Genomic DNA, 19,426 nt, shown 5'->3' with positions numbered 1-19,426 from the left:
TACTTCGAGGAGTGTAGAGCTAAAACAAGTTTTGAACATACATCGACTGTAAAGTTAAAGGGCATAAAAGGCAAAGTAGGCAAAGACCCAAAGGGACTAATAGACAACATACCGCTCATCCTGTACTGTACTTAAAAATATCAATTTAAATCAAATCCATCAATTTATTCAATATCATCAATCAATATGTAAATTCTACCAGCCAGCTAAAGACATCAAATTAAAATTTGTATGAAATTATTTTGCACTCTTGTGGATAAAATGCTATTTTGCTATCTGTTTTCAAATCACATAGCTGACAAGGGAAGCTTGCAACCGATTGCGGCCTTTTGGCTGTGGTGTCTTCTTTCCCTTTTGTCAGCAAGTGCCGCAAACCAGATCTGGTCAAGTGCAACAGACCGTATTAAAATTAGGTACTACCTACATTAGTCATGTTTATTCTAATTTAAACAGATAAGGCAACATCGATAAATATTACAAAAAACGTTTATTATTATGTCTAGTGACACCAAACCCCTATCTTCTTTAATTACCTTTGACTCACATCAAGTTCCGTGAACCTAAACATTTACTTCGCCACGACCTCATTGACAAACTAAATTCATCCTTATTTCATACGTAATATCGTATATGCCAATGACATTCTTAAAATTGTCACACAAACTTGTTTTTACCGCTACTTTGACCTGTGGTTTATTACTTAATGCGTTTTCGAACCGCAAAAGTATTTGTATCGTATGTAGACTTAAATTGAGGATAATATGAACTACAATCATTTTACGTATGGAGTTTCAACCCAGTATTGATAATAATAGTGCTTAAATTTGATTCTTTCGACAGCGTATATAAGACTTCAATGTGTTCTGATTTTTGCGGTAATGTGCAAAACAAAACAGGTTTAGTTATGACTGAGAATCAAGACAGAGAAGACGCACAAATAATTTTTGAACATGTTTATTAAAATCAAGGCAATATTATAACAGAAGAGAAATAGTGGTGTCGCAGCTATTCACTGTTTGAGTGAAATACTTTAATTCAAGAGAATATCAAAAGGATTTTAAACTTGTGGTGAATCTGTGTCAATGCGTGTGTTATAAATAAACAGGTATGTTCGTCCAGTGTTGATAGTAGTCACATCTGTTTTTTTACTTATTCGGATAAAAATATGTCAAATATCCAAAACAGAAAACAATATAAGAAACAATATAAGAAGTAGTGAATCTAGTAATTTAAGGTCAGTGTGGGGAAGACCGTCTACCCGGAAAGACCGTCTATTGACTATAACTTTTTTGTTTATATATCTACGCTTCTCACACCTCTGGAGGTATAGCAGTTTTTCATCCTTAATCCATTGGTCTTCAATACATATCTCTAGGACGAACACTAGTTAATAATAAACTTGTTTCTCGTTTCGAACTCGAACATCGAGTTCAACATGGTTCCGCAAAAAAATAAAATAAAATAGAAGCTGTCGGAATATTTGTATATCATGTATGTAATGCAGTCATTTAATAACCGTTATTTCTGACTAGTACTATTATTCTACTCAAAACGCGCTCAATTTCTAGTTTTATGTTCTGAAATATGTAACTTAGAAATTGTGCCTAGTCAGAAAGTCCGGCATAAAAGAGAAAGGCAAGACCGGCATATGATAAACAAGGAGTTGCCAACCTTTTTTAGGCTTTATTGGAAATAAGTCGAGTGTAGACAATATCAATATATAGTTACGTTTTTGGCTTATGATAGTTGTACCGTTTTTGATTTTAACTTCGAAATACAGTTTTGATAATGATTCGTACAGTGTTACTAAAATCATCCGAAAGTATTAAGTAAAAATAAAATATATGTGACATGGTTGTGAAGAATGATAAGAGGTGAACAGAAGTAAGTCTACACTGCATTATTCATCATCATATTTAAGTTGGTAGAATTATCGTAAGCTCTAACCGTTTTTTATTATTTTTGTTTAAGTATATTTAGATTGTGCAACATGCGGCGACAAATATTTCAAAAGAGAGTAGGGTTTCCAGTTGGTCATTATTTTTATAATCAGCATTACCTAACAGGGACCGTATGGGTACCCTTTAAAACGGTTTTGACACTTTGACCGACTATTTTACGGCTACTCGACCGTTAATTGACATTGCTGACTGTCACTTTGACAAAAAGTCGTCATGGGTGTCGTCAATATGTTTTCGGGGCTGGTAGCTCAGGCAGGTGGTAACTCTGGTAGTAACTATAGAAAAACCAAGCATTGCTAAGAAATGTTACCAAACCAATTCACGTATCTTAATATCCTATTACCTTTTCTTAATAAAAAAGTTTCAAAAACAGATAAGTAGTTGGATTTATATGAGCCTGTAATATCGTGACTAAATTGTATCGCAGGTGTTCGTTGGAAAAACAGTATTATGCAATATCTGGGCCTGAAAAGAAAAGGTTATGAACCCCATCTACGGGACTTATGCCGGTCTTGCCTTATAAATAGAAAAATGCTTAATATGTTCAATATTTTAACATTATTTTATTAATTATCTAGCACATTCTGCCCTATTATTACGTAAAATAACAATGATCATGATTTTGGAACCTAGTCTCATATAAAATTACGCGACAACAAGCACTAGAAGGTCTTTCTGTACTCATCGCGGGAGGACGGTCAACCCGCCGAGCCTTATAAAATGTGATTTTTATGACTTAAAAGTTCCTTATTTCACCAAAATATTATAAAAGCTTTGTATTGCTATCTCATAGGACCATGCGCATTACGCCAGACTACATTAATTATAGAGTTTTATCCACTCAAACTTTATTTCAAATAAACTATGCCGGTCTTGCCCGCTAAATAACTATCTAAATTAAAATAACAAGGGGCTATTTTGAGGGTTTGTGCCATATTGTTAACAGTAAAATTCAATTTAAGATATGTATTTTAAACACTAACTTCGTGGTCTTTTAGATACCTTAACATCCTAGAAACAATCTTAACCACATGTCAGTAAAAATGCTACTACTATGACCTTAGCTTATATATCACTTGACACAGACCCTATCATATCATGTCAGATGTTTGACTTTACTGTTTCAGCCTTAAAACTGCATCTGCTAGCAAAACTAGTTACATGTCCCTATTGTCACTCAAAATGTACAGTGAGCTGCAAAAGTGCATGGTGAATTTATCAATGAATCCATTCATAATTTCTACATGCGATTTCGCATCTCACTCAAAGAATATAATACTGACTATCTCACTGTACAAAGATCTTGCCGAATATTCGGTATTCGGCCTAGAGCGGCGTCGAATACGTATTCTGTCTGTACTCATTGTACCGTCTAAACTGTTTCAGCCATGAAACTGCATCAGCTGGCAGTGCTGAGCGCATGCGTGGCGGTAGCGGCCGCGATGCGCGTACGTCGTCAGGATGATGATGATGAAATAGACCTCACACCTACTGGACGTAAGTTTAAGTTTCTAAGGTCCACTCGCACCAACGAAAATGGAGGGTTAACCAACCAACCACCAATTCTATATAGGATTTGACAGTTGACAGCCCACTGACCCTGAATTAAGTGGTTAGTGCAAGTGGGCCTAACCCAACTATTTTACTAACAGTCAAGTGCAAAACATTACGTCGAAAAAAAAACGGTAACTTAAATGTGGTACTACACTTTTATTACCAACACCAGATTAGGACGCTACTATGGAACATGTTTTTGAGTAAGATGATTAGGTACTAGGTACACCCATATGTACATATTTTTACACTTGACTGTAGGTACCTAACCGTCTGAGATTCAGAACACTATAACCCAAATAAACGAGAACTCTCCGGATTCAACAGGCGTTAATTTTAGCAATTTTAGGCAACTTTAACATATAGGGCTGTACAGAAAAAAACTTCATCTTCTTCAGGATGCACTAAGGCTACCAAATGTGTCTCATTTGTGTCTCTCTAAGATATTCCCAGATTAGCGACTTCCAAAAGAATGCAGCAACTCCTGTTAAATGCTAATAGGTGGAACATTACACTTTACTATTTCTTACCATGCCAGAAAATCTGTTTAGACCATCCCGGCCGAGAAATAAGCCCAAAGAAATATTGAAGTCTAAAGCTCCATAATCCGCCTCTATCGCAGTCGTCTAAAAACAACTGCATTTATGATTCAAATTCTTTGAAGCATTACCAACAACAAACACGAGCTAGACAACCCCATTGATTTCCCTGTTCTTAAAATCTGAACAACAATCGAATCGAAACCTCAACATCGGTATCTTAGGATGCCAATGATTCTTTAGATAATTATTAATATGGATTTTATGTAATTACGTGAACAAGTACGGAAGTTATATGGTACCTTTGAACGGCTCTCCTGCAAAATCGTGAATTTGCACTTGGCTGCCCTCCAAAATCGTGATTTATCAGGAGAGGTATAGAACTTAAGAGGTTTAAGAGGTATAGAACGCTTTTGCGAGACAATTAGCCAGGTGTACCTAATTATTTTTACAGAAAACAAGGCGTGCAAGACTAAGGACGGCAGAGACGGGTTGTGCGTACATGAGAGCATGTGCACAGAAGACCATGTGTTTCAACCAGGCGGCGTCATCGATGACAGCGAGATAAGGTAAGCGTCAATAATTAACTACTGTCAAAAAAGTACATAACACTTTAAGTTCTCGCGCTTTGTACACATATTTAAAGTCACACACAGGTCGAACGCGATTAACAAACAATAACTAAAAGCGGGTAGATTATATTTATTTGTCTACCCCGAACATTTATATAAATTAATATCGGGTAGTTTTGTGTTGTTTACATCTCCGGTGACACTTTGCTGGGACGTCAGTCTTCCGCGACCACGGCCAGTGCAACCTGGCCGAAACGTTGGGAAAAAAGGTAAAAATAATGTTAATTAATCGCGTTCGACCTGTGTGTGACTTTAAAAAAGTACATACTCAAGGCGATACGTATTCAAACCCTGTGTACGCAGTATTATAACCCAAAGATTTTGGAATTGTCTGGATTTAACTGGAAATCAGGCCGTTTAAGGCACGAAACTTAAAGATAATAAATAACACGAACTGACTTATGTATTAGGTTTGTAACTCAATTGGGTAAGGGGTTGAGCCTCTGCGTCCCGAACCAGGTCAAAGCCTCAGGAGTCAGTGATTCTTCCTATTATGGTTTAAGCTCTAAAATTGATAACGGTGGTAACAGCAATAGGAAAATATAACACTTTAAATACAGAGTGTAACAAAAATGGTGGTGATCCGTTTAAGGGCGTACTCAGTATCGTATTCTTATCAGGAAAAAGTAGAAGAAAATTTTTTTTTCGCTAAAAAAATTTTCACTTTTGTATGAGCCGGGCCGCGCGAATCGGTCGAATCTCCATACAAAGATAAAAAATGGTCATAGAGAGCAAAGCCCCGCAAAGCTCCAATGAACACTATGTAAAAGTTGTAAATGGAATCATTGATAATAGCAAAATTGGTCGAAGAATTAGACTGAAGATAATATCGGTACCTATATAAGTACCTAATAAATTCTGCACAGTAGCTTTTTTCTTCATCTACCTGACTACTTTGTGTCCACACTGAGAGAATTAGTTGAAACAACTCATGATTAGGTTATACATGACTACAAAATAGGAGATCCAAAATTGTAGCAACATCATACTTTGCTTCATCCACACATTGATGTATTCCAGGATTGGCAGCTGTCCGGGCAAATGGGATTGGTGCTGCGTGTTCCCTAACATGACGACCACGGAACCGACGGCGACAGATCGCAGTCAAACAGACCCAGGTAAACAAAGAATTTCATATAAGTGCTTATACAAGTAAATAGAGAAAAAATGTTATTTGTTTTACAAGGTTTCAAAGTTGTTATTTAGACATAGACATAAAAACGATTTACTTAACCGTACGTACCTATATTGATACCCGAGCAAGCAAAATATTCCAATATTGAACGCGGAACGTGATTCAAAATGTGGAATCTTAATCGGGGGGGAATGAGAGTATAATCTTAATCTAAATAGTTTTGTTTCGCCAGTCGGGGACACTATGGCGCCAGGGCCTTTCTGACAGCAAACTTCCAAATCCACCAATCATTATTCAATCGACATTCATGTTAATTAGTGGAATTTGATGCCGTCAGAAATATCTGGCGCCTCAGTATCAACATCTAGCAAAAAAACGACTTAGGAAACCCTCATTCGACACGGCTAAATTGATGTTTCGTGTTGATTCTCCGTGGATGTGGATAATATTGGGACTAGTGGAATAGGTAGAATGAACTCAATGAACACCTGCCACTGAACTACGTCCACTGAAATAACAGCTAGTGCGAATAAATTCCTACACATAATTTATTTACTTTTTCAGCGTGCAGAGTCGGAACGAAGGATTCGTGTCCATGGTGCGTTGGATTATACCGGCAAGTTATATGGGCTTTTTAAATAAATATTCGTTTTCTTTTACAACTATTAGTAGATGTACCTGGGCGTTTTTCAAAATAAATCTCAAATATCGAATTTCACCAGATCGTGACGTGTTTGGGCTCATTCTTCTCAGAATCACGAGCTGATTTGATTCTGACGATAAAAAGTTGGTCGAGACTCTTCGCTATGGGACCGTTTTTCTGAAACGACTATCGGAACAATGATCGTCGAATCAACATCCCACATGGCGGTTATCTCGTGAGCCAAGTCTAGACTTGAAGTACCTAGGTACTTACTAGACTTGTCCTTCTCGGCTATCACGAGATTCTCATCGTGGGGGATGGTGATGTCAACGAGTACGGCCCGGCGTTGCGGTCGATCTATTATCACAATGTCAGGCTTATTGGCTATGAGAATGGATCAAAAACCTTAGTATGGGATTAGCCAGAACAGATTAGGTATAACGGAAACCAAAAATATTTAAAATACTTTAGACTTATATTGACCGGGATATAGACCGTGATTACCTTTTTGATTTTTGTCGAGCTCCCGGATATTTCCGTGATCATGATGCATGCAACTGCGTCGAAATATCCTGGAGCTCGACAAAAATCAAAAAGGTAATCACGGTCTATATCCCGGCCAATATAAGTCTAATGAAAATAACCGTGAATCATTCAAAACTCTTATTTAAAATACTTGTTCTCATTGTTGGAAAATTATATTTTTGTCGACTTAAAAATATTGTTTTTAACTGTTTCCAGAGATGGTGGCAATCCTCGAACAAAAAATCCTTCTGGCCTCTACTGCGGGGGAGCTGTTATAGGATCCAAGATCGTCTTAACGTCTGCCTTATGTGTGCTTGGTGGAAAGGGATCCAATCTGTGGGTTCAACTGCCTGGGTCAGAAAAGCACTATGCTGTCAATAGTACTACGAAGAACACTCAATTCAACTCTGGTAAGTTAGATTTACGTTGAGCGTGTGGCGTTGAGATTTTTAGTCTTAATGACTGAAATTGCTTTAAGCAAGCATCAGCCGGACGTAGTTACGCAGAAACGTTCCAATCCATCAGAAATTGTCATAGAAATGAAGGACCTTTGTTTTTCATACATCTAAAACTTAATGACAATTTCATGTGGAACGTTTTTGAGTAACTACGTCCATGAAGCGGTCTGAAAGACTAGCTACTAGACTAGTGTTCAGAGATCGCTGAAATGTTTCCCATCGAATCTTCGCCTATTCTACCTATATATCCCAGTATTTAGATAGAGTTTTCCCACTAAGAGATAGGTACTAGAAACTTAATAAACAAACAAATTATCAGAGTGATGAGAATCTTGTTAATCTTCTCAGAGCTGCAAAATGTGCGGATTCCGCCAAAGAGGATAGGTTTTGAAATGGAACCCAATGATATGCACCTACCTAATATTGTATTTAACTAATTTCATGTCAGCGGAAACTTGTTAAATGTATACGCTTTCAATGTTTCAGGGACTCGAGAGCATGACACAGCACTCCTACTGCTGAACGAAGAGGTTCCTTGGCCAGAGAAGCAAACTGGAGCCTGTCTGGGCTTGAAGACTCCATTGGAAGGAGATTGTGTCGCTGTCGGCTTCGATAAGAAAGACCAGATTGTTTTTGTAAGTCGAAATAAAAGTATTAAAGGAAGTTCAAATAACAAGACATTTTTATACACTTATAAAAATACTTTACTTCAAAATCGTCCTTGGATGGACTTACAATGAGTCCTCGTAAGTCGATAGTATAGGAATAAATTGTGTAAAACCAATTTCATCACTTAGCGTCTTCTGTTTGTAGGAAATCATCAGTTAGGTCATTTATCCCACCTAGGTTGATCCCCCTTTCCAAAATCGATAACTCTGCTAGTCTGCTGCAAATCAGAATCTACATTTCCGGCATTTTTAGAGTACCTAAGTAATGATATTAAATTTATTTTGTTTGTATTTTCCAGACTCCTATAGCAGTAACCACTGGTAGCTGCACCGAACAGGGGTCCACTTACGATGCAGCATGCGGCCGAGCCAACGGTACCTGCTCAGTCACTTCAGGATCCCCAGTCATGTGCCCGTCAGACGTAAGTTTACACTGAGAGAAATTTGCATTGTGAATTTAACAAGTTCGACTTGTTGCGGTTTATCCGTTTGAATCAGCCAAACGTATGTTTAAAATAATATGTGTCAGGTTGTTTTTATAAAATCGACTTGTTGATTCAAATATATTGCCGATTCAAATGACAAGTAGCTTGTTGTTTGGACCAAAGAGCACGTAGGCGCTATTTTAACCAAAAAACTTGTTGAACGAACATGAAAACTGGTTGTATTTTTTCTCAGTGTAACCTCTTGTGAGGCCTTACCAAGCAAGGAGTCTAGGTCAAAATGACAATCGGTTGCAGAAAAAACAAAACACTATCACTACCTCAAGATAAAGGGGTGCACATGAAAGTGCTCAAGTGTCAGTGCCGCTCTTAGCTATTGAGGAAACGTGATGTTTTAGTAAACCATATCCCTCATCCCACAGTTCTAAAATCCAGTATCACTTGGTATCGCACTGTCTGACATCCACAGCAAGAAGGGAGAGGGTTGTATATTACGAGAGATTATCAGATCTAAGACTAGTTAAGGAAGTAAGATCAGCGTTATGCCTCAGTATTTAGGTAACTCAGTATCGTCAGTCAGTACTTCAGTAGTCGTTAAAGAGTAGCTCACTTGTGGCTCTTTTTCACTTGTCACCTCAACTTCTATGTCAATAATTTTTCGATAAATACTATTACCACCTCAGCGCCATTGTCCTCCTCTAAATATAAATCTTTTATGTTGTCATCAACAGATCGAAGGACTGATCGTGGCTGGACTAGTTCGGCAGACCTGCATATCCAACGCTGCCGTACTGGGCTCCCTGGTACCGTCAGCTGATTGGATACGAGACGAGCTCACGAAGAATGCTATAGCTTCCAACAGATACAGCATCATCCGATAGAACTGTATGATGAGAAGATTACGTAATGTCTACGATACTCATTTTTCTATAGATTGAAAATAAATAAATTCAGTAAACATTGTGAATAACCTTTTTAAAATTAGAATCGTAAGATAAATTTAAAAAAAAATCATCCCACGGAAAAACACTACTGAAAGTAGAAAAATTGTCTCATTAAATGTCATGACAACAAGCAACTTACCTAAGTCCCTATTTTCCTACTATACAAACTGAAATAGATACACTAAATAAAAAGCGATCAAGCCCACTGTTTGCGAAGCCAAGAATAGAACCCGGGTCTCCAGCTATCGCGGCTGACGTGTTCGACCGCTACACCACCCCGACCGCCGAGGTACCCGTCGAAATGTCTCTAGTATATTGTTATATCTGAAGGCTAGGCGCCTTTGATCAACTCTAAGGGCGAGCAATTTGTGCTTGCACCTCCTATATGAATCCTTTTGCAGGATTACGATATAGCGAGAGAGATGGTGCTACCATCGATCGATGTAGGGTACAAATCAAATTATTTTATTAAATATAAATACAATAATAATATGTCAGGCTAGTTTTGAACAAATTAGTAGGTATTCGCGGCTATCGCAAGTGATATGTGCTTGAGTTGCAGACGTCCATAGGTTACGATGACAGCTTTCTATCTAGCGGATGCCTGTTAGCCACCGACGTGGTATAAAGAAAATAGACTTACACATCCTGTCCAAATCTTAAAGAGACCTTTTTCAGAAAAAAGTTATGATTTGGAAAAGGACTGACTATGTGCCGAAGTTGGCGGAGTTCAATAGAAACACGGTGTATAGAAATTGTCTTATGTTGTCAATTTTATGTTCTTAATTTCAAACACAATCATGTAAGTATCTATTATACATACATACATACATACATACAATCACGCCTGTTTCCCAGAGGGGTAGGCAGAGATCACGGATTTCCATTTACTAACGATCCTGACAAACCACTTTCGCTTCACACACTTTCATAACGTTTTTCATACAGGCTGGTCGGTTTCGAGTACTTCTGACCTGGCCTTTTTGCAATATTTCCCCGATTTGTACAAGAAAAGTTCGCCTAGGTCTTCCACTTCCAACTGACCCTTCCTGTATCTATTGTTTAATGAAATAAATGGAATTCGTATGAATTCGATCATAAAGTAAGTATTGCAAATTGCGTGCCATTATTGACGATATGTGGAAAGGCCAAAACGCTGCATCTATCAGTTTTCCTGCATTCCATAATTGCATATATTATACCTAAAGCCTGGCATCCACTAGGCTCGCCGAGTCGAGTCTCATTACTTCGCCTTCTGCATTTCTCATGAAACTGCGTCCATAGCGAAGCGAAGCGCATTCAAATGTATGAGGACTCGATTCGACGCGGCTCGATTCCGTCTGTGGACTCCAGGCTTTATACATAATATGTTTATGGGACTATATCTGCAATGATTTTAGTTTATATTTAAAATGTACTAATGGTCAACTTATAGCTACATGTATTTGGACTCTGTCACGTTGTCAACATGGTTTTGTTTACATAAATGCTAAAAACAAGTTGTAGGGACAACAATATGAAACTGGTTTATAAACTACTTGGAATCCAGATTCATATCAGAGAAGACGCGATGCTAAAATACATGTAAAGTTTATATTTTGAAGAAAAAATATTACTTATATTGAAAACTTCGGTGAAACTGCACATACGTTGAAAAAGTTTCAAATAAGTTGTGTTATGGTACTTGGGATATAGTTATTGTAAAGATTTATAAAAAAACAGGTGAGTAAGAAAAAATAATACGCTTTAACAATTCTAAGAAGCATTTTCCTTGTTTTGTTCAATTTGTCACATTCTATTCATAATCATTATAATCAAAATATTTAAACAAAATGTTATAAACTTAAAACCTACACAATGTGCAATACATACAGAGTGTAACAAAAATGGTGGTGATCCGTTTAAGGGCGTACTCAGTATCGTATTCTTATCAGGAAAAAATAGAAGAAAATTTTTTTTTCGCTAAAAAAATTTTCACTTTTGTATGAGCCGGGCCGCGCGAATCGGTCGAATCTCCATACAAAGATAAAAAATTTTTTTGCGAAAAAAAATTTTTATCCTACTTTTTCCTGATAAGAATACGATACTGAATACGCCCTTAAACGGATCACCACCATTTTTGTTACACCCTGTATACGTTTTTCGAAGGAGCTTACCTGATTGAAGTGACAGAGGCAACATTTTCGTGATTTTAGTATATTTTATGCACAGAACACCCCACTAGAAGCCAAATGCAAGCGATATTGTTCGAGACGCAAATCACCAATCCTTGCGGGGTGAGGCGGGCGCGCACGGTGCTGCCATTGGTCGTTTCAAATAATGGCGCGCCTTTATGATTAGCAGTAGGGATGGGAATGGGACATGTCTATTATAGACAATGGTACCGGTACCAGTACTGTGGTGAATTTGTTTTGCAAAAAATTATAATATTATAATTAAATTATAATAAGGCCTAGTTACCCTTCGGGTTGGAAGGTCAGATGGCAGTCGCTTTCATAAAACTAGTGCCTACGCCAAATCTTGGTAGTAGTTTCCAAAGCGGACCCCAGGCTCCCATGAGCCGTGGCGAATGCCGATGCCGGGATAACGCAAGGAGGATGATAATTGTGATAGCATCTCAATAAAAATCATTCTAGTAACTAATAACTAAACTGTGCATTTTTACTTACGTTTACTAAGTTAAATAACCAACTAAATATTCTAAACTAATCAATGAACTAAATACCACTACAGACTCTACAGATTCTAGATAATTATTCACTATTACAAATCTGCTTTCTTTTATATTTCATAAAATGGTAGCACATGGTACACGGCAGTACGAAGACTACGAAGTTCCCGCAACAGACATAAACTAACATGGCCCCATGCCTAGTCGTTTACGTGAAAGGGATAGCATATCACATTGTTAACTCGGTAAAGAGGGATGGACGCGCCTCGGCGCCGCTCAGCACAACCATATTGACCAGTATAAATGAACTCCGCGGACAATAAACAATATTCAACAAAATAATTAATTTGACTTAACTGTGGAATGTTGTTCCATCTTTTTTACATGTAGAAGTGTTAGAAGACTTGCCACACCACTTTATGCTGTAAGAGACCATTGTTTGCAACCAAAATTGATTATTTAAGATTTTTTCCCGAGCGGACACGGACACTGTTAGCGGGTCGTATACTTGGGCGCTACTGATCGGTGTCGCACGCGTTCAAACTTTTATAAACCTGATTTGTCGTATGCTTGGTGACCGCGAGTCGCCCTGTAAGGGCCATCTTGTTGTATTGATCTGTGATTTTATGTTAATATCATTATCAGCACATATTTACAATAAATACTGTATTATAAAAAAAAACCTGTGCCTGAGTGGTGACGGGTAAAGAATTTCACCACCCCCTTTCTTCCCGTGGGTGTCGTAGAAGGCGACTATGGGATATGGGTTAAATTGTGGCGCAGGCGAGAGGCTGGCAACCTGTCACTGCAATGTCACAGTTTCGTTTTCAACCCCTTATTTGCCAAGAGTGGCACTGAAGCTTTAGTAGTTTCATGTGTTCTGCCTACCCCTTTATAGGATACAGGCGTGATTGTATGTATGTATGTATAAAAAACACACTATGCGAAAAGTATGACTAATAAATAGGTACATCGTTATTTTTAAATCGGGACTTAATCGCGTATGACTACATAAAATAACAGAAGGCATTACCCGTATTTGTAATAATCGTGAAAGTTTAAATCAGTGTGCGACTAAAACTACCTCAGCATAATGGTGACCCGGAGGTCAGCGCTGATCTTCCAACGAGACTAGTCGAGATACTCGAGATTGAGTGATAGTTTCCTCAGTAGGACGGAGGCCAAGTGGAAGACCCAGATCATCCTCCTTGCGTTATCTCGGCATTTGCCACGGCTCATGGGAGCAATGGGGTCCACTTTGACAACTAATCCCAAGATTTGGCGTAGGCACTAGTTTTTACGAAAGCGACTGCCATCTGACCTTCCAACCCAAAGGGTAAGTAAGTAGACCTTATTGAAGTTAGTACAGTTTCCTCACGATGTTATCCTTCACCGAAAAGCGACTGGCAATCAAATGACATTTCGCACATAAATTCCGAAAAACTCGAACTCGCGACCTGCGGAACGAATGTCTCACGTACTTATCGCTAGGCTACTAGAGCACCTGGCCCCGTAGCCGAATGGCATTTCTCCGACGCCAAACGAAAGCGATACGCCGCTGGCTCTGTCGCGCCAATATGCAAGCGCGATAGAGATAGATATCTACTAGCGCTTCGTTTCGTGAGCGTTTCGTGAGCGATTGTGCCATTCGGCTAGCCACCCGGGACCTTGTGGACCTTGTGTTGTCCCTGTGGACGACCGATATCGTTGTGGTGATGCCGTTGAAGCGGATCTGCAATCTGCAACGATCTCCAAGCATACAACTGGAGGGACGTCGCTAAGGATCAGGATGATTGGCGTGCACTCGTGTCGGAGGCCAAGACTCATTTTGGGTTGTTGCGCCAATAAATGTGTGTGTGTGTGTATTATCCTACAGGTCTATCTCCTCTGTGAATCAGTTTCACAGGAAAGCTGATTTTGGATTTTTTTTCCAGCTATGAAACTGCGCCAGCTATTCATGTTGAGTGTGTGCGTGGCACTGGCGCAAGCTGACGGGATTGACGAATATGATATAGACCTCACCCCTACTTCTGGTAAGTAAAATAAAATATAAATATAAATATTGGGGGACACCTTACACAGATCAACCTAGCCCCAAACTAAGCAAAACTTGTACTATGGGTGCTAGGCGACGATATACATACTTATATAGATAAATACATACTTATATACATAGAAAACATCCATGACTCAGGAACAAATATCTGTGCTCATCGCACAAATCGCCGAGACCGCGGCGTAGCAGACCGAATGCGCAAGACCGGTCGTTATTACCTACTGTGTTAGTCAATTTGCGTGTTAATCAATGCGCAGTCAATTTGTAATAAAATGGCTGCGCAGCATAAAATGCTGAGTAGTACGAGTTCTTGACCAGATCTATAGTCCCGTCTGGCAGAAAGCATGAAACTTGGCGTATATAGCTTATAGGGTTATAAGAAAAAATAGAAGTAGAAACACGCCCAGGTGTCAATGTTTCCCCTCCTTCCCTCCACTTTTGTATCCCTGTTTTCAGTTTTTTTACATTTCCATGCAAACCGTGAAAGCTACCATGACAATATCTATGAGAAGTATATTCTCCATAAAATTTTCTACAATATTGACTTTGGAAGTATATAGCTAGAACTTATAATTTTCAAACTATGCTCATTTTACCTTTGCCATATTTGTGTTTGGTGACCAGAGGCATTAGTCTCTTTTCTCTGCCAGAGGGCCGATTTTTGAATCTCACGGCGTTCGAATTCAGAAAATTGTCACTGAAAATAGTAGGCAATTTCGGTGACAATTTTCTGAATTCGAACGCCGTGAAATTCAAAAATCGGCCCCCAAGCAGACAATTATGGTCGCGTGATAAATGATAAAACATCAGGCTGTCCCTATCGCACTATTTGTAAGTGCGATAGGGACGGCCCGATGTTTTATCATTTATCGCGCGACCATGATTGCCCTGCAGCACGGGAAGCATGGTCGCGCGATAGACGATAAAATAGCAGGCCGTCCCTATCGCACTATTTGTAAGTGCGATAGGGACGGCCTGATATTTTATCGTCTATCGCGCGACCATGCTTCCCGTGCTGTAGGATAAGTAAGGCTCGCGACTTTGCTCTTTTGCCTCTGGAAATGTGCTAGGCAAAATTGTTCCTTGGGTCAAACTAATCCGATTTAGCACAAACTACATATATACAGTTTGGTCGTAAACTGATTTAGACCTTAGTAAATTATTATTAAAAATCAATTCAGAAATAGAAGACGATGGCTATACACGGCGCTTGACTGATGGATGCGTTTTGTTATATAAAAAGAGTAGGTACATATTTCTGAAAATATTTTTATCTTCTTGCTTTAAACTAAAAATCATCTTGATATTCATCAATTATCATCATTTTGATATTTTGATATTCGTATATAATTAATAACCTAGATACAAAAAGAACATAATGAATGATACTTCGATATTTTACCAGTATCGAAACGCAGTAGGTTGGCCATGACAGCCAGTGACAGTACTAGTACTGAGGGCTTACTGCTGTCCTGGGTTAACACATTGCGGACATCTTTCTCTTTTACTCCTATCCAGGCATATAGAGTGACATATACACGGTGTTTCCGGTATCACTCAAAACCTCAGACACCCCAACTGATTTTTATTTTTTTAAACTCATCTAGAGTATTCATCTTTTAATCTGATCGTTACTTTTTTTTTAAATTGAATTTTTAATTTTCTGTACAGCTCTACTTGACTTTTAGCTCTACACTCAATAAAATAATTGCTAACTACCATTATAAACCATAAGACTATTTATTTGTGTACGTTACTGCAACGACATAAGGTTTACCAATAGACAGCTAAGATGTCACTGTAAAACACTTTAAAGCTTTGTCACAGTAAACTTCAAATTGGACAGGTAATCGCAGTAAGCAAATAAACTCAATATTCAAAATGACAAGGTTGTAACTAGGTACGAGTTCAATTTGTTATGACTTATGATAAACATTAAGATTAAACTGACAAACAACGTCAAACTAGTAGTGGAAAAAATAATCGTCCAAGTAACCGGCCAGTATTAATACCCCTAAATACTGAAAAAAGGTAAACAACCTCTAGCAATGCGATATACACAATGTTGTATTACGAGTACAATAGAATGGGCACGTAAAAAATAACTAATAATACAAATTTAAATAAAAATATTACCCCCATCAAGATATAGCTCAATCGATTCTACTCTCGATTCTGAACAAACTGTTTTCAGGTTTTTAGTGTTAAGTGAAACACGGTGTATAGCCATATATCGCAAACTCTGGTGTTCGTGGAAAACCTCCTAGCTAGACTTGTCATTCATTCATTGTAAAAATAGTAAAAAGATTTTGACTCTAAAGACTAATGTTTAAGTGATTTTCAGTCTTATGTTAAAGCTGAGTAAGACGTGGATGGCGGCAAAGCTTTTGTAAATACATACATATATTGAATCACGGAATTAAGCAACACAAGGCAATTTTTGTTATGTATTTATATTCCGCGTTTTGTTTAAGCCGTATATTGTATCGTTTTTCATAACAAAATGCGTAGATAATTTACACCTTAGTCTGTAACGTATTCGCAAAGGTTCTTGAGCGAAACCAAAATCGACAATATCCACCTACACTCAAAAAAATCTTTATTTATTAATTATATTATAAAGCAACATCTGCTGACGGTTTGTAATTGTCGATATTAATATATCTAGACTAACTTTCAATGTGGTACATGCAACTGGACAACTGTCACTGTACATTTGTAATCCTTATTACAAGAGCATAACGTCTATGGTTAGTTAAGACAGAGTATTGCTGTTAGTAGGTACGATGGGTACGATGTTGAACCTTAGGTTACCTTCCATCAATACTATAATACTGAAAGACAATTTTTAAACTTATTGCATTACATGTGTCTAACAAAATTTCAATGAAATGGGTTGTGAATCTAATATTTAAAAAAATCACTATTTAAAAGGAGATGGTTGAAAAGGGTATAAAATATTAAAAAAAAAAGAAAAAAAAAAGATTTTCACTACCGAGGATCGAACCCACGACGTCAGGGCCATCGTCTTACGCTACTATAACTGAGCTATTTAAGCGATAGAAAGGGTGGCGAAATATTAACTAACTTTCAATCTAGTACATGCATGGCGTTACGAGTCCTAAAATTCATTATATTCTTTTAAAGATTTATGTCTCAAAAGTGACACTTAACGCCATCTAACAGTGATCTCAAGGCAACAAGAAATTTGTAGTAACGCCATCTACATTTGCCGTGCTTTTAGGCGGTCGCATTTTTTTGTATGGGGTGGACATATCTACTATATCCATAATCTCTGGTATTACTTCTTTTTGCTCTTAGCGACTAGGGCAAATCGTATATCATTTTCGTGTAATATAGAAACGAGTTAATCATTTCTGAAAAAATCGTTGCACCTTTTCATACAAAAATAACGAGTTTATAGCAAAATAATGATTTTTTATGTATTTCATTGCGAAAGTTATGGCAATTACAATTACATCGCGGCAATTATCAATAAGTAAAAAATAGGACAGATTAGCCAATAACCCAGTTCTGATGATGGGATCCTAGAGAAGTCAAGGGAAGTCCTCAAATCTTAAAGGCATAGATATAGTGATTTTTGTGTTTTTATATGAACAGCATGCATTTACGTTCAGAACAGTGCAATTTGGTGCAGTGGAACTGCTGATGATCGTCAGAACGTAACTCCTCAAATCTGAACGGCAGACTTATAATAACTTTCGTATTTTTATAAGAACATCATGCATCCCCCCCCCCCTCCCCATCCTGGATCCGTACATGCATCCCACTAATTATTTAACGCATTTTTTACCTGTTTTAACAGAAAAATGGTCTTGCCTGAGACTTGACGGACAAGAAGGCTTTTGCGTCCATGAGAGCAAGTGTGCAGAAACAATTGTGATACCACCAGGATTTTTGGATGACTACAGCGAAAGCCAGTAAGATTTTTTTTATACTACGTCGGTGGCAAACAAGCATACGGTCCGCCTGATGGAAAGTTGCCACTCGAGTAGTGGTACTGATAATTCACGCTATTTGACGCGTGATTGACCTGTGATTATCGCTAGATGTCACTTAACTATGCCTATACAAATAACCCGCATTTACTGATCTATACAGTTACAACCTTTCCCTTACTTATTCCTCTATGCTTCATCACATTAAAAAATCTACTTTTTTGTGGTGGCTGCGTGCACAGGTCTCGTGAGCAAGGACCCCGCGAAGAATTAGATGTCCTAGTACCTAGCGTGTTTATTTTTTATTCCCTAGCCTATAATTGTGTCCCACTGCTGGGCAAAGGCCTCACCTTTCTTCCGCCACTCATCACAATTTGTCGCTGCAAAATGCGTCAAGGTCATCCCGCCATCTTTTCTTTAGCCTACCTCTGCCCCCCCCCCCCCCCGCCTCCCTCTGCTCTGCCTTTGCTGCCTCTGCTCTCTGTAGCGTGTTTATATTAAAAAAATATTTTTATTTATTTCGCAGTTATAACCCCTGCCCGGGCAGTGATATGTGTTGTCCCTTCCCAAAAATGGCAACTACGGAGACAACCACAAACCTTAACCGACCTACTACAGGGAAGCAATAACGATAGGGGAAGTTAACCGGTAGGTAGTATACCTCATAATACAGGTTGAATTCTAACCATTCTTATATTATAACAATAAACATTTCTTTCATTTGTATTAGGAAGTTTCATTTATTTTCTGTGAGGAGCTTTGTTTCTGGTAACCAGAGGGCGTCAATATTTCGTTACTCAGCATCAATATTTTTTTCTCAAACATGCAATGAAATATTGTCTTTACGTTCCTTAAAATGGGCTGGGAAGTATCGCTTTTTGGGCGCAACAACTCGAAAGGACTGTAAAGGGATTTCATATTATTTTTCAGGCCTAGGCCTGCAAAGTAACTTTTTTTATAAAATATTGTCCTTTAGAGCATTTTTTATTTATTTCATTGTATGTTTGAGAAAAGCACTATACATGCCTCGGCGTGAAAACGGATTCCCGGCCTCGTATCCCTATCCGGCCTCGCTCGCACGCTCGCTCGGCCGTATATACCCACTTGGCCGGAAATCCTCATTTTCCCGGCCTCTGATGTAATGTACTATTTATTGATTACATAATCAATGTATAAGTGTCACTGTCGAGCGACAGTTATCACTATGGTGAAGGCCACAACATTTCAGTTTTTCCTTT

General features: G+C 38.2%; 3 protein-coding genes across 3 annotated transcripts in view; 2 read left to right on the top strand and 1 right to left on the bottom strand.

Annotated features, from left to right (window-relative positions):
• LOC125242090 overlaps window positions 1-19,426 on the bottom strand; it is a 37,750-nt gene that overhangs the window by 4,944 nt on the left and 13,380 nt on the right. The window lies entirely within an intron of this gene.
• Window positions 892-9,525, top strand: LOC125242091 (ovochymase-2-like). The gene is made up of 9 exons (XM_048150799.1): window positions 892-1,105; window positions 3,348-3,458; window positions 4,509-4,623; window positions 5,707-5,804; window positions 6,386-6,437; window positions 7,206-7,399; window positions 7,934-8,082; window positions 8,415-8,537; window positions 9,290-9,525. Exons 2-9 carry the CDS (start codon window positions 3,350-3,352, stop codon window positions 9,437-9,439), a joined length of 990 nt encoding a protein of 329 aa, XP_048006756.1. The 5' UTR covers window positions 892-1,105; window positions 3,348-3,349; the 3' UTR covers window positions 9,440-9,525.
• LOC125242092 lies at window positions 11,064-18,914 on the top strand. The gene is made up of 4 exons (XM_048150800.1): window positions 11,064-11,224; window positions 14,108-14,206; window positions 18,056-18,170; window positions 18,715-18,914. The coding sequence occupies exons 2-4, from the start codon at window positions 14,110-14,112 to the stop codon at window positions 18,815-18,817; spliced, it is 315 nt and encodes a 104-aa protein (XP_048006757.1). The 5' UTR covers window positions 11,064-11,224; window positions 14,108-14,109; the 3' UTR covers window positions 18,818-18,914.

This window comes from Leguminivora glycinivorella, unplaced genomic scaffold, assembly GCF_023078275.1.
Source record: "Leguminivora glycinivorella isolate SPB_JAAS2020 unplaced genomic scaffold, LegGlyc_1.1 Scaffold6, whole genome shotgun sequence".
NCBI classification, from domain to species: domain Eukaryota; kingdom Metazoa; phylum Arthropoda; class Insecta; order Lepidoptera; family Tortricidae; genus Leguminivora; species Leguminivora glycinivorella.
Note: the sequence above shows the minus strand (reverse complement) of the source record. Positions and strands in the feature narration are given on the sequence as shown.